This window comes from Oncorhynchus mykiss, chromosome 20 (genome assembly GCF_013265735.2).
Source record: "Oncorhynchus mykiss isolate Arlee chromosome 20, USDA_OmykA_1.1, whole genome shotgun sequence".
NCBI lineage: Eukaryota > Metazoa > Chordata > Actinopteri > Salmoniformes > Salmonidae > Oncorhynchus > Oncorhynchus mykiss.
This window is the reverse complement of record NC_048584.1, coordinates 24,879,100-24,895,073: the sequence shown is the minus strand read 5'-3', so window position 1 is coordinate 24,895,073 and position 15,974 is coordinate 24,879,100. Positions and strand designations below refer to the sequence as shown.

Here is a 15,974-nt window from a genome sequence, read left to right as displayed (position 1 = left end):
TGAATTCTCTTGGCAAAGGAGAAACACTCACTAACAGGAATGTAAACAAATTTGTGCACACATTGAGATAAATAATCATTTTGTGTGTATGGAACATTTCTGGAATATTTTATTTCAGCGCATGAAACATGGGACCACCACTACACATGCTGCATTTATATTTTTGTTCAGTGTGTAAAGAACCGTTAAAAAGGGCTTCTATATAGCACCAAAAAAGGGTTCCACCATGGTTACAACCCTTTTGGGGGCTATATAGAACCCTTTTTTATGGTTCTTTACAGAACATTTATAAATAACCTCTATCAATCTCAAAGGTTTTTTGTAGAGCCATACATTTTTTTTAATGTATTATTGTTTAATAGCCATCTTATATTGTTAAAATTCCACAGGTTTTTATTATGTTTATTAACCAGTTCAATCAGGTGTGCTCTGGAGCAGCTTTGGGTCCCCGAGGAGACTTAGTCAACCTTTTTCAAAATGACAATAGGCCATCCAAGAGTCTTTCACAAGATACCATCACTGGCCATAGTCATATATACCACGAAATAGCACAACACAACAGATAAGACCAACTGGAATGGCACTCACGGGCTGTACAGAAAGAGATGTGCACACACCATGTCCCAAAATAAAACCTAAATGAGCCACCGCCCCTACATTTTAATGATCACTAAAATAACCATTTTTTGAACTGCAAAGAACCATTTGAAGGCCTCAAAGGGTTCTGTAGGTCAGTATGGTTCCACATAGAACCACCACCTTTCCCAAAGAACCCTTGAGGAACCCTCACTTTTTGGTGTGTAAGCATAGGCTAAACAGTACCGCCTTCAAAGTCCACAGATGAGGACATGGGGACGATTCATTCACGTTGTTGCACGAAAGCACTGAATGGCAAAGGGACATAAAGCCTGTACTGGTAGGCTACGGAAAACGGAATTATCTTACCTTGAGCTGTTGTGTAGTGGATAAACAGGGAAAACAATAAAATCCATGAGGCGCGCCACCTCAGTCCAGGCGAAACTCCAGCCATTGTCCACAGCCGGGCTAAATAAACAGCGTGTGTCCGGCACGCTGAATAGATGTTGTGCCGCTGACCAAGTCGTCCCGGAGTTATCGTGTCTGTGTTGAGTTGTCTGTGTGGATCTTGCAACTGTCCGCTCTGTGAACGTTGTTGTCGCTGAAACCGGGCAATCTCCGGGTCTCAGGGCGCTCAAGCGAGACCGCGCGATCAAACAAATGCCAACTGCTCAGAAGGAACGGTATGTGGAGCAGATCAATTGAAAGTTTGTACAGTCACACACAGGACTGAAATAATATGAGTAAATTCCAACTAACATAAACCCATTAATGCAATTATCGATAGGCTTATGCAATACCGCGGTCAATAAAAGGAGTATGTGTCCTTTAAACTGTAACCTTTTGGATAAAAATAGGAGCAGAGTCCATGTTGACTGCAGGATACAGAGCTATTGTGTTTTAACTCAATTGTAGCAGACACTAGCAATCGTGGCTTTCAGTCTGTATTGCAAGGAGGCAGACCTATTTTTTTTTTAAATTTAGGCTACGAATGGCAACAAAACAGCCTGACCCTTTCTGGGTTCCTTTGATAAAAATCCGTTTCAGATTGCCGAGCAAAGTTCAATGATAAACCATTCAATTCTCACAGCACCTGCATCGGGAGCAAGTATACATCATAAAATACCAATATAGACAACTATTTCAACAGCAATACTTGTCCCGTTTCCATAAAAAATGTTCATAAAGTGTATCCTCTTCTGGTGATGGTCAGGATGGATGATTATCTCTGGTCGTAGCTATTGAAGAAGGGAGAGTGCTGGAGAGATGAGTTTAGCTCCCTGAATCCGTTATGTGCTTGAGCAATACCAGCCCGGAATGAGTCGCAAAAGTTTCCAAAGACGATTCCCGCGTCAGGTCCGGGAATTCCCTTGGTGAAAACGAATCTATTCACTCAGTGGTAGTGGTACATTTCGTGGGAAGTATAGGGAAAAGGGGAGTGGGAGAGAAATGTTAAATAATAACGCTATCATCGATGTCTTCGGAGGCGGAGGAGCACGGTTTGTCTGTGTGCTTTGAAGGCAGCGTCCACAGTTCCTTTTGCGAATCATAAAACTGTCTATCGGTCTCGGTCGGTCTGCATCTAGCATGCGCGTGTATGGGAGGGTAGCAGGTTGCCACCACGCGGCAGAGCGCAATAAAGCATCCATTACCAAGCGATAGAGAACAGCCCATGACCGACATGCACAGATGTAAAGTCCACTTTCAGAAACACATATACGTACCTGGTTGATGAATAAATCATTTAAATTGTATTTGATACAATACATAAGTGACACTCCTGTTTTCTGCTAGGCTACAATAATAGGTTGAATAAGTTACCCACTGTGCAAAAACTGGTTGAATCAACGTTGTTTCAAAAAAAGTGTGATGTTGAATCAACGTAAAAAAATATTGGATTTGCAAAAAGTCATCATGTAAGAGCATTTCTTATATTTTGCACCCAACGTTTAACCTCAATGAAATGTTTTGTAGATTTAATGTTGAATCCATGTTAGTTGACAACCAGTAGCGGTGCATGGGTCAAATCATTGGGGAAGTCAAGCCAGAAAAAAAATACCATCAAAAGTTAGGACACACCTACTCATTCCAGGTGTAACGGATGTGAAACGGCTAGCTTAGTTAGCGTGGGCGCTAAATAGCGTTTCAATCAGTGACGTCACTTGCTCTGAGACCTTGAAGTAGTAGTTCCCCTTGCTCTGCAAGGGCCGCGGCTTTTGTGGAGCGATGGGTAACGACGCTTCGTAGGCGTCAGTTGTTGATGTGTGCAGAAGGTCCCTGGTTCGCGCCCGGGTATGGGCGAGGGGACGGTTTAAATTTGTACTGTTACATTGATGCTGTTGACCCGGATTACTGGTTGCTGCGGAAAAAGGAGGAAGGTCAAAAGGGGGGTGAGTGTAACGGATGTGAAACGGCTAGCTTAGTTAGCGTGGGCGCTAAATAGCGTTTCAATCAGTGACGTCACTTGCTCTGAGACCTTGAAGTAGTAGTTCCCCTTGCTCTGCAAGGGCCGCGGCTTTTGTGGAGCGATGGGTAACGACGCTTCGTAGGCGTCAGTTGTTGATGTGTGCAGAAGGTCCCTGGTTCGCGCCCGGGTATGGGCGAGGGGACGGTTTAAATTTGTACTGTTACACAGGGTTTTTCTTTATTTTCACTATTTTCTACATTGTAGAATATAGTGAAGACATCAAAAATATGAAAGAACACAAGTGGAATCATGTAGTAACCAAAAAAGTGTTAATCAAATCAAAATATATTTACATTTGAGATTCTTCAAAGTAGCCACCCTTTGCCTTGATGACAGCTTTGCACACTCTTGGCATTCTCTCAACTAGCTTCATGAGGCAGTCACCTGGAATGCATTTCAATTAATAGGTGTGCCTTGTTAAAAGTTCATTTGTAGAATTTCTTTCCTTCTAAAAGCGTTTCAGCCAATCAGTTGTGTTGTGACAAGGTAGGGGGGTATACAGAAGATAGACCTATTTGGTAAAATACCAAGTCCATATTATGGCAAGAACAGCTCAAATAAGCAAAGAGAAACAACAGTCCATCATTACTTTAAGACATGAAGGTCAGTCAATCTGAAAAATGTCTAAAACTTTGAACGTTTCTTCAAGTGCAGTCACAAAAACCATCAAGCGCTATGATGAAACTAGATCTCATGAGGACCGCCACAGGAAAGGAAGACGCAGTTACCTCTGCTGCAGAGGATAACTTAATTAGAGTTAACTGCACCTCAGCAATTGCAGCACAAATAAATGCTTCAAGGGGGTTCAAGTAACAGACACATCTCAACATGAATTGTTCAGAGGAGACTGCATGAATCAGGTCTTCATGGTCGAATTGCTTCAAAGAAACCACTACTAAAGGACACCGATAAGAAGAAGAGACTTGCTTGGGCGAAGAAACAAGAGCAATGGACATTAGACCGGTGAAAATCTATGCTTTGGTTTGATGAGTCTGTCCTTAGGTCCTTTGTTCTGATGAGTCCAAATTCGTCCACCACCGTGTCTTTGTGAGACGCAGAGTAGGTGAACGGATGATCTCTGCATGTGTGGTTCCCATCGTGTAGCAAGGAGGAGGAGGTGTGATGATGTAGGGGTGCTTTGCTGGTGACACTGTCAGTGATTCATGTAGAATTCAAGGCACACTTACCCAGCATGGCTACCACCTCATTCTGCAGCAATGCACCATCCCATCTGGTTTTTGCTTGTTTTTCAACAGGACAATGATCCAAACACACCTCCAGGCTGTGTAAGGACTATTTGACCAAGAAGGAGAGTTATGATGTTGCATCAGATGACCTGGCCTCCACAATCACCCTACCTGATTTGGAATGAGTTGGATCGCAGAGTGAAGGAAAAACATCCAAAAAGTGCTCAGCATATGTGGGAACTCCTTCAAGACTGTTGGAAAAGCATTCCTCCGGAAGCTCGTTGAGAGAATGCCAAGTGTGTGCAAAGCTGTCATCAAGACAAAGGGTGGCTACTTTGAAGAATCTAAAATATGTTTTGATTTGTTTAACACTTTTGGTTACTACATGATTCCATATGTGTTTTTATTCTACAATGTAAAAACGTGTAAAAAAATAAAGAAAAACCCTTGAATGAGTAGGTGTGTCCAAACACATTGTACTGTATGTGTTGTGATAATTGCGTCGTTTCTCTATAACATGTTAGTTCATTTGCCTTGCGATGATATATGCCTTGGCCGAGCCAATAAAAAGACACTTAGGCAGAATAAATTCAACCACACTGTTGTTTCATCACAAAACCAGAGAGCAACCTCTCTCAGCTGAAGTCCACAAAGTAACAGACAGTAAGTAACATGACCTACAGCATGGTCAAGAAAGTTAATGTTTCCTACATTTTCGGACTACTAAACAACTATTGATTTAGAACCACGAAGAGTTACTGCAGTTAGAAAAGTTAACAGGAGCTGCCTCCACTTTGGCAGCACCATTTCAACTTCAACATTAAAACATAATCAAGCCACCAATGCTTAGTCTAATACAGTGACATCTAAAATATATAAACAACTGTTTAGTCCAATCAACATAAGCTAAATATGATGGGACTGTCCATGGTTCTGTGTGTGTGTGTGCATTCGTGCAAGTAGAAAAAACATGTTGACTCACCCTACTTTTAGATAAACGGCAATGCCATCCTCCTCTCTTTCATGTTGACGAAACAGTCTATGACCGTCATACAGTATGCACTTACATTTTTTTTTGTATTAGGCTATCTGGCTAAAATACTTGCTCACGGAGAATTAAGTAAAACCACAAGTCCAAATCCCTATCTCCATCCATGGCTAATTTAGGAAAGGGACCATTTTAGCTAGCTAGCTAGCCACCGGACGAGATCAACATAAAGAGATGCAACAATTCAACCTGTTTCTGTCAATGACATATTTCTCTGTGATAGGAGTGAAACCAAATCAAAAATGGTTTCCCTTGACCCTTTTTTTTGGTGTGCCAGGACCATTCACAGTTGAGCTTAGTTTAGCTTAACACTGATTGGCTATTATTATTATTTTTTTTTTATCAAGGGAGGGCCGAATGCTCACTGGCATCCCTTGCATTCAATGTTATGGGCGGCAACAATGTCATACGCTTCAGATAGATGGCCTACATATACAGAGACAAAGGGGTGCACTCGGATGCTCTCTCCGGTGACATACAGTACATTCAGCCTCTTGCAAATTGAAGGAGAATTATGAAAACACAGAGAGACGAAAAGTACAATGTTTTCTTTTTTTTCTCGGGAAATGTTTGGCGGAAGCCTGGGTTCCCTTGGCATCCATGAATACACGCTACTGTTGACAACTCAACCAAATGTACATCAATACTAGATTTTGAATTGATGTCTGTGCACAGTGGGTATATGCATCTGTTCAAGGTTATAGATGATTTATAGATAATGAGTGTCCTTAAGCTGGACCACCACATGATCTAAACTTACAAACTGTGTGCAGAATAAGAAGTCACTGCTACCAGCAATATTTCAGAGAGTACGCTAAAGCACATCTGGTCATGGGAAACAAATAGAGTCACAGACACATGCTGAAACTGTCAATTTAGGGCTTGATTAATTATGACAATTGAACAGCTCCTCTTGAATATTCAAACACCATTTGAACATGTTCACTGTGCTCAGAGTGGGATTTACACGTTTATCCAGAGGAGAATGACAGCCAAGAGAGTGAGCAAAATCCCAATGAGACACTTGTTGACTGACCAACAACATCTCATAGTTTCCCTTCGAAATTCGACATATTATGGATTAACATCTATTTTTGACGCATTCAGAAACTACTCAAAGGTTAACCGTTTAATTCCGAGTGGTTAAGGTTAGGGTTATGGTTTGGGGAAGGTTAAAAACAAAATAATAAAAAATGATATGCTATGCCATCAGGTAACATTCAATGTATTCTCGCGGCTTGCTAGAGCATTGTGAAATGCCGTAGCGCTGTGGTCTCAGCAGCCCACCGCTTCCGAGCATCGTGAGTTTGCATCCAGTGCTGGACAAACTTTTTTTAATGTAAGTGCTGCAGCTCTGTGCCAAAACATGGCTATTTACTAACATAACTTATGCACACCTGCTGTAACTGCTGTCGTTAATGCTGTAAAGGTCTGGTGATGTTTTGGACACTTTGGTACAGATGTGCCTTGTCGTAATGCTAAAACTGGCTTTCAAACCGAGGAGCCTGGTTTGATGTAGATGATAATGTGTTTTCTTGTATGCCAAATAAGTCTGATCTTGTTTATTTAACCCTTCTTTTACCAGGTAAGTTGACTTAGAACACCTCATTTACAGCAACAACCTGGGGAATAGTTAATGGGGAGGTGAGTGGGATGAATGAGCCATTTGGAAGCTGGGGATGATTAGGTGGCCATGAGGGCCAGATTGAGATTTAGCCAGATTTAGCCAGGACACCAGGGTTAACACCCCTACTTTTAAGATAAGTGCCATGGGATTTTTAGTAATCACAGAGAGTCAGGACACACGTTTAACGTCCCATCTAAAAGACAGCACCCTACACAGGGCAAGGTCCCCAATCACTGCCCTGGGGCATTGGGATAATGTTTTTTTAGACCAGAGGAAAGAGTGCCTCCTACTGGCACTCCAACACCACTTCCAGCAGCATCTGGTCTACCATCCAGAGACCGACCAGGACCAACCCTGCTTAGCTTCAGAGGCTGCAGGGTGGGATGCAGGGTAGCATGCTGCAGAGGGAGGTCCTGATTCTGGAAGTGGACTGCTCATTCGACTATTACATTGGAGCAAGCTTTTGCAGACAAGCTCCTCAAATACCATCCCTTCAAATCATGCCTAGACAGCCTGGGATACAGATTGATGGCACTGATATTTGGCAGTCTCGGCCACGTACATAGGCTTACTCTACGTGGCCTCCAGATTGCAGGCCTGCCTAAAGACCAGAGCAAAGCAGCTGGCTAGGTACTGCTCTGTTTCGGTGGTTATGAGCAGGTGATTTTTGTTTGTGTGAGTGTCGTCGTGTCAACGACCCTTGTAATTGTTGAGTCCTTTGTGATGTAATGTGATTGATGGTTTCAATAAAGTATTTAAAATGTGTTTGCATGTGTAGAGAGAGAGAGAGAGAGAGAGAGAGAGAGAGAGAAAGAGAGAGAGAGAGAGACCCAGAGAAAGAGAGAGAGAGAGAGAGAGAGAGAGAGAGAGGTTTACCATGACACAGCAAATCCTCTTAATGTCTTTAGAACAAGGCTTTTCTCCCCAGGGGAATAAGGTAGCGGCTCAAGTCAATGTTTTGGTGGTGAATTCCATCGAAGCCACCACAGGACACTAAAAAAGCACCACACACCATGGTAATGGCTTCTGTTGTTTCTCTGCGTGCTCCCTATTCTGCTGTGTTCTCTCTCCATCTCATCCAGAAAATGGGAGACCTTGCCAGGAAGTTAATAATAGGACAATATCAGTGAAAACAAAGATGGAGTGTATTCCTACCCACCCCAGGGGTACCCCACCATCCAATTTATGATTTTTAAATGTACTTACAGTGCATTGCGTCCACTCAGCAAGAGGGTGATTTCCTAAAACCCCCAGGTTGTAGATTTTGAGCTGGAGTTGTTTGGAGCTCACATTTTCAGAGGCAAACCATTTTCGTATTTATCTAGGATGCTTCCCAAATGGCACCCTATTTACTCTATAGTGACCCTAAGGGTCCTGGTCGAACATAGTGCACTAAATAAGGAATAGGGTGCTATTTGGGATGCATCCCTAGTTTCCCTCTCTTTTCCTTTTCAGTTGCCCACTGCAGTAACTACAGTATGTCAAATCTAACAGGTGTTAACTCCTGGTGTCAAAGAGCTGTGACTAGCTATGATTATAGATGGGCTGCATGCTCCACTTGTCTGATTCATTCCAATATCAGACGCTGGTGTGTGTCCCCCTAAGCACATTGTTCATTCAGCACACACATCTCATCCAGCATCCACCCAGACTTCACACATCTGATCCATCCACCCATAGCATTCAGTCTGACTACACAAGCGGCAACAATTCAGTCATCATTGTCTGGAAAAATACCGAAATTACAGTGATGACAATATTCAGGGAAACACCTCTGTTGCATACTCTGTATGTCTGACAATTCTCTCTTCAATCTGGCTACTAAAGTGGATAGAGACATGATCTTCCACAGATTCAAGACATGGGATCCAAGGTTACGGACCAAATGGCACCCCATTCAAATAAAATAAAATACAATTTTATTGGTTCACATACACATGGTTAGCAGATGTTAATGCTAGTGTAGCGAAATGCTTGTGCTTCTAGTTCCGACCGTGCATTAATATCTAACAAGTAATCTAACAATTCCACAACAACTATCTTATACACACAAGTGTAAAGGAATGATTAAGAATATGTACATGTAAATATATGGATGAACGATGGCCCGAAAGGCAAGATGCAGTAGATGGTATAGAGTACAGTATATACATATGAGATGAGTAATGTAGGGTATGTAAACATTATATAAAGCTTAAGCTTATATTTATTTCATCCAAATGTTAATTATAGAAGTTGCTAGAGATTGAGTCTGTATGTTGGTAGCAGCCACTCAATGTGATGATGGCTGTTTAACAGTCTGATGGCCTTGAGATAGAAGCTGTTTTTCAGTCTCTCGGTCCTAGCTTTGATGCACCTGTACTGACCTCGCCTTCTGGATGATAGCGGGGTGAACAGGCAGTGGCTCAGGTGGTTGTTGTACCCCCCTTTTTTCTCCCCAATTGGTAGTAGTCTTGTCTCATCGCTGCAACTCCCGTACCAACTCGGGAGAGGCAAAGGTCGAGAGCCATGCATCCTCCGAAACACAACCCAACCTTCTTGACACAATGCACATCCAACCCGGAAGCCAGCCGCACCAATGTGTCGGCGGAAACACCGTACACCTGGCGACCTGGTCAGCGTGCACAGCCCACCACAGGAGTCACGAGTACACGATGAGACAAGGATATCCCTGCTGGCCAAACCCTCCCTAACCCAGACGACACTGGGCCAATTGTGCATCGTCCCATGGGCCTCCCGGTTGCACGGCGACAGAGCCTGGGCTCAAACCCAGAATCTCTGGTGGCACAGCTAGCACTGCGATGCAGTGCCTTAGACTACTGCGCCACCCGGGAGGCCAGGTGGTTGTTGTCCTCGATGATCTTTTTGGCCTTCCTGTGACATCGGGTGGTGTAGGTGTCCTGGAGGGCAGGTAGTTTGCCCCCTCACTACCCTCTGGAGAGTCTTACGGTTGTGGGCGGAGCAGTTGCCGTACCAGGCGGCGATACAGCCCGACAGGATTCTCTCGATTGTGCATCTGTAAAAGTTTGTGAGTGTTTTTTTTCCCTATACATGGAAAAAAAATAAAGGTTCTTAAATGGTTCTTCAGTAGCCCTTAAGGTTCCTTGGAGAACTCTTGCCTGATAAAGAACCTTTGAGTTACACAGATATTCTCAGGTGCAGCGAAACGCTTGAGATTCAGTGCAGTAATAAAAGAAAAACACAATCCAGAAAAAAAAACAATTTATATAGGATGAGCCATGACTAGAATACACTATATAGATGTAACGTGGGTGAAACGGTATGGAAAGGTTACCAGTGTTCAATGACTATGTGCTATGCATAGGGCAGCAGTCGCTAAGGTGCAGGGTAGAGTACCGGGTTGTAGCCAGCTAGAACAGTGACTAAAGTTCAGGGCAGGGTACTGGGCCAAGGCCGGCTAGTGGTGACTATTTAACAGTCTGATGGCCTGGAGATTGAGAAACATCATCTGTCTCTCGGTCCCAGCTTTGATGCACCTGTACTGTCTCCACCTTCTAGATGGTAGCGGGGTGAACAGGTGATCCCAATTATTAGTGATCCCAATTAGCTGCTCCCAAGGCAGCAGCTACTCTTCCTGAGGCCCAAATAAAACAGTACATCATATAACATTATTACACCACTAAATATCTACTATTGAAAATGCATAATACCACCATACAACAATATTACAATGTACATGTGTGTTGAGTGCATGTGCTAGTGTGTGCGTATGCCCGTGTCTCTTCACAGTCTGCGTTGTTCCATAAGGTGAAGTTTTATCTGTTTTTTTAAATCAGATTTTACTACTTGCATGAGTTACTTAATTGGCTCTATGTAGTACTGTGCATTTCCCACTGTCTGTTCTAGACTTGGGTACTGTGAAGAGACCCTGTTTGTCATGTACTGTCATGTTGTGTCTTGTCTCTGTCCTTTCCCTTCACCCTGTCTCCCTCTGCTGGTCGTTGTTAGGTTACCTTTTCTCCCCCGCTTTCCCCCAGCTGTTCCTTGTCTCCTCTTGACTACCTCGTCACCCCTTCTCCCACCTGTTCCCCTTTTCCCTCTGATTAGGTCCCTATATCTCTCTCTGTTTTTGTTCCTGTCCTTGTCGGATTCTTGTTTGTTGTGTTTCATGCCTGAACCAGACTGTCGTCATGTTTGCTGTAACCATGTCTTGTCCTGTCGGAATCTGCCGGTCCGTCTGAGCCTACCTATGTTTGGTAATTAAAGAAGCTCTGTTTAAGTTAATTCGCTTTTGGGTCCTCATTCACGCACCGTAACACTGTTGGCATGTCTTGTGGAGTATGCATGGACAACTGAGCTGTGTGCAAGTCGTTTGAACAGACAGCTCTGTGTTTTCAACATTTCACTACCTCACAAAGACAAGTAGTGATGCAGTCAATCTATCATCTACATTGAGCCAGGTGAGATTAACATGCATGTCATTGATGTTAGCTCTCCGAGTACATTTAAGGGCCAGCCGTGCTGCTTTGTTCTGGGTCAACTGTAATTTTCCCATGTCCATCTTTGTGGCACTTGAGGGTTTAGTGAATGGTTTGGGTTTGAAATACCCACTCTAAAACTGACTGCAGCTCTTTGTTAAGTGTTGCAGTGATTTCACTTGTCGTGGTAGCTGACATGTATAATATTGTGTATTCTGCAGGCAAACACTGTTCTGTAGGCTTAGATTGAAGATATGGAAAATAGGAGTGTCAATATAAACTCAGTAAAAAAAGAAACGTCCCTTTTTCAAGACCCTGTTTTTCAAAGATAATTTGTAAAAAATAAAATAACTTCACAGATCTTCATTGTAAAGGGTTTAAACACTCTTTCCCTTGCTTGATCAATGAATCATAAACAATTAATGAATATGTACCTGTGGAAGGGTCATTAAGACACTAACAGCTTACATTCGATAGGCAATTAAGGTCACAGTTATGAAACCTTAGGACATTAAAGAGGCCTTTCTACTGACTCTGAAAAACACCAAAACAAAGATGCCCAGGGTCCCTGCTCATCTGTGTGAACGTGCCTTAGGGATGCTGCAAGGAGGCATGAGGACTGCAGATGTGGCCTGGGCAATAAATTGCAATGTCCGTACTGTGAGACGCCTAAGACAGCGTAACAGGGAGACAGGAAGGACAGCTGTTCGTTCTCGCAGTGGCAGACCATGTGTAATAACACCTGCACAGGATCGGTACATCCGAACATCACACCTGCGGGACAGGTACAGGATGGCAACAACAACTGCCCGAGTTACACCAGGAACACACAATCCCTCCATCAGTGCTCAGACTGTCTGCAATAGGCTAAGAGAGGCTGGACTGAGGGCTTGTAGGCCTGTTGTAAGGCAGGTCCTCACCAGACATCACCGGCAACAACTTCGCCTATGGGCACAAACCCACCGTCGCTGGACCAGACAGGACTGGCAAAAAGTGCTCTTCACTGATGAGTTGCGGTTTTGTCTCACCAGGGGTGATGATTGGATTTGCGTTTATCGAAGGAATAAGCATTAAACCGAGGCCTGTAATCTACAGCAGGATCGATTTGGAGGTGGAGGGTCGGTCATGGTCTGGGGCAGTGTGTCACAGCATCATCAGACTGAGCTTGTTGTCATTGCAGGCAATCTCAATGCTGTGCGTTACAGGGAAGACATCCTCCACCCTCATGTGGTACCCTTCCTGCAGGCTCATCCTGACATGACCCTCCAGCATGACAATGCCACCAGCCATACTGCTCATTCAGTGCGTGATTTCCTGAAAGACAGGAATGTCAGTGTTCTGCCATGGCCAGTAAATTGCCCGGATCTCAATCCCATTGAGCACGTCTGGGACCTGTTGGATCGGAGGGTGAGGGCTAGAGCCATTCCCCCCAGAAATGTCCGGGAACTTGAAGGTGCCTTGGTGGAAGAGTGGGGTAACATCTCACAGAAAGAACTGGCAAAACTGGTGCAGTCCATGAGTAGGAGATGCACTGCAGTACTTAATGCAGCTAGTGGCCACACCAGATACTGACTGTTACTTTTGATTTTGACCCCCCTTTTGTTCAGGGACACATTATTCAATTTCTGTTAGTCACATGTCTGTGGAACTTGTTCAGTTTATGTGTCAGTTGTTGAGTATTGTTATGTTCATACAAATATTTACACATGTTAAGTTTGCTGAAAATAAACGCAGTTGAAAGTGAGATGTTTCTTTTTTTACAGAGTTTAGTCTGCTACCATCCTCAGTAGCCAAGCCAGGTGGCTTGTCATTGTTGATAGACAACAATACTGTTTTTCACCTCTGCCACACTCACTTTGAGGAATTCAAAATTACAGTGCTTGTATGAGGGCACAAGTCTAGTTTGAGAGCCATGCGTCCGAAACACAAGCCACCAAGCTGCACTGCTTCTTGACACAATGCCGACTTAACCCGGAAGCCAGCCACACCAATGTGTCGGAGGAAAAACCGTAAACCTGGTGACCGTGTCAGCGTGCATGCGACCGGACCGCCACAGGAGTCACTAGAGCGCGATGAGACAAGGAAGTCCCTGCCGACCAAGCACTCGCCTAACCCGGACGACGCTGGGCCAATTGTGCGACACACCATGGGTCTCCCAGTTGCGGCTGGCTGCGACAAAGCCTGGACTCAAACCAGGATCTCTGGTGGCACAGCTAGCAACTGCAAAGCAGTGCCTTAGACCACTGCGTCACTCGGGAGGCCCATACGCGTGTCTTTACTCATAAATCAATCTCGTCTTCTCTTTACGCTTCGGATCCACAGTCAGCATACAGCTTCGGGGCTTTGTGTGAGCAAGCCCCACAAACAAATCAGTTGCACTGCACAAGGTTTTCATGGGCCTTTTTTCGTATGCACCTGCGGCAAGTGTCGCATAATCTCTCTGAAGTGGTTGTGTGTCATGGTCTCTCAGAATTGTCCACCCCGTACCTATCACACCAAAATAATCCACATCCATGCTCTTTCCGCCGTATTCCCTGTGGGTAAACAAGAGTGCAATAAATGCTTTGAGTTAATCTATAGACATGTCCTAAGTACTGTTGACTTTTCTGTGCGCACGAGCAACAGTATAATCTCTGATGTGCTGCAACATCTGCATATCACATAAACTCGTCACTCTTTTCTACCCAAACCATATCGTCCCTCCCAGACTCCTGTCTCATCGAATTGGTTTCACCATGTCATATGCCTCTGTTCTGTTTTTTTTCTGCGGCGAGGCTCAGGCATCGGAGGCGGAGGCTCGAAGTCAACATCACTCTTCAACCTCAATATCCGATCCTCCATCCGACTCATCTGTCAGTGCATCCATTTTTTTGATTTGGCTTGCCATTGGGAACTACACACATTGTATGTTGTCTCCCCGAGGGGATTATATAATTATATACCATTTCCAGCTTTTCATAATACAATAATTAGACAACCCACAACGCCCACTAATATTCTAAATTAAATCATCCTCTTAACCCTCATCATTCAGATCAATCAAATTAAATCACCCTCATCACCCTCTTCATCATCCTCATTATCCAGTTCATTCAACACGTCACATGCACCATTATCAATTTATATCTGGTTTCTGTCGCCCATTTATCCATTGATGACAGAATACATATTTTAATTTAAATCTTAATATGTTACTAGATGGACAGCACGGATATTATTGGGAAAAGTAAAATGAGGAAATAGAGCTGCACCTTTTGAATTTGTACTTATTTGACAAAGGTCATTGTCATAGAAACTGCAGAATAAGCTCTTTCTGATACGATATAGAAATCAAAATGTTGTACCTGCATTTGACTCTAAAGGATGATTTGATAAATTGCTCCTGTCAACGACAAAATGTGCAAGTATAATTTGACAACTGCTAGGCCGTCACCCATCAGATTATTGTCAATTTAACATTGTCTGTAGGCTAACTCTTACTATGGGTGAAATACGTTTAGGTATAGTTTAGGTGTAGTTTAGGTATAGTTTCGGTGTAGTTTCGATCAACCAGATGTGCAGGCTGACTGGCATCATTTGTTTCCTGCTCATCAACTTGGATAGAGTCAAGAATATGTTTTACATTATTCTAAAGGCTTACTGCAACACGTAGCATGAATTTGTTTCCCTTGCAATACATTTGATTAGTAATGGAGTTACAGTAAATAAAAAAGTCCTGTTACAACTTATTTTTACAAAGTAAAACATAAAAGAGAATGGTATCAAGCCGCAAGGTCAAAGTATTAACATGGGCACCAACGCTGATGAATAGGCACAACACAAACTCATCATTACACTGTAGTTCTTCTTATTTAAATCAACCTCTTCACCCTCATTCAGTTAGGCCTAATATAAATTTGATTGTAAAGTAACTTGCACAATTATCGCCCATTCCATCCATTTGTCGTTCATTCAGTGGGCTGGCATGGTTTACGTCGCTGGATAGGATATGTTTTGCATTATTCTGAAGGCCTACTGCAACACGTAGCATGTTTCCATTCCCCTTACAATACATCTGATTAGTAATAGAGTTGTAGTAAATAAAACAGTCCCATCACAGCTTATTTGTAGAAAGTCAAATGTAAAAGAGAATAGTATCAACCCACAAGGTGTGTGGTCTAATGATTTGCTGCTGATAAAGAGGCAGAAACTCATCATTACACGATTGTCTTTCTAAATTAAATCCCTTCACCCTCCTTATCATTCAGTTAGGCCTCATTTAAATTCAATTGTGAAGTAAGGTGCACAATTATCGCCCATTCAACCATTTGTCATTCATTCAGTGAGGAGAAAGTGACACATTAGCACCGGGCTGGGTACCAACGCCCTACAGCACATTGTCTTGGCTAAATTGGGAATAAGTATAAAACAAAACATCTTAATACTTTTCAGTGTGTGATTTACAAATGATTTGCTAATTTTATAGTTTTCATTTTGTGTATGCTTGACCTTTATTTACTATGTGCCTTTGTTTTATGTTAACAATGTCTTGTTTCGGTTTATCCTTGTGTAACCATCTTCATCTCTCGTCTACAACCCCATCTATCACAACATCATCTGTTACCTGTTACACCGTCTGAAACCTACAAAG

At 43.1% G+C, this 15,974-nt stretch overlaps 1 protein-coding gene across 5 annotated transcripts in view; it reads right to left on the bottom strand.

Moving 5' to 3' along the window:
* The window catches only part of sdk2b (sidekick cell adhesion molecule 2b), a 461,496-nt gene extending 459,352 nt beyond the window's left edge, over window positions 1-2,144 (bottom strand). For all 5 annotated transcript variants that reach the window (XM_036956065.1, XM_036956068.1, XM_036956066.1 and 2 more), the window contains exon 1: window positions 946-2,144. In XM_036956065.1, coding sequence (XP_036811960.1) covers window positions 946-1,030 — 85 coding nt within the window. In that variant the 5' untranslated portion in view covers window positions 1,031-2,144. The remainder of the gene's footprint in view (window positions 1-945) is intronic.
* Window positions 2,145-15,974: the final 13,830 nt, after the last annotated feature.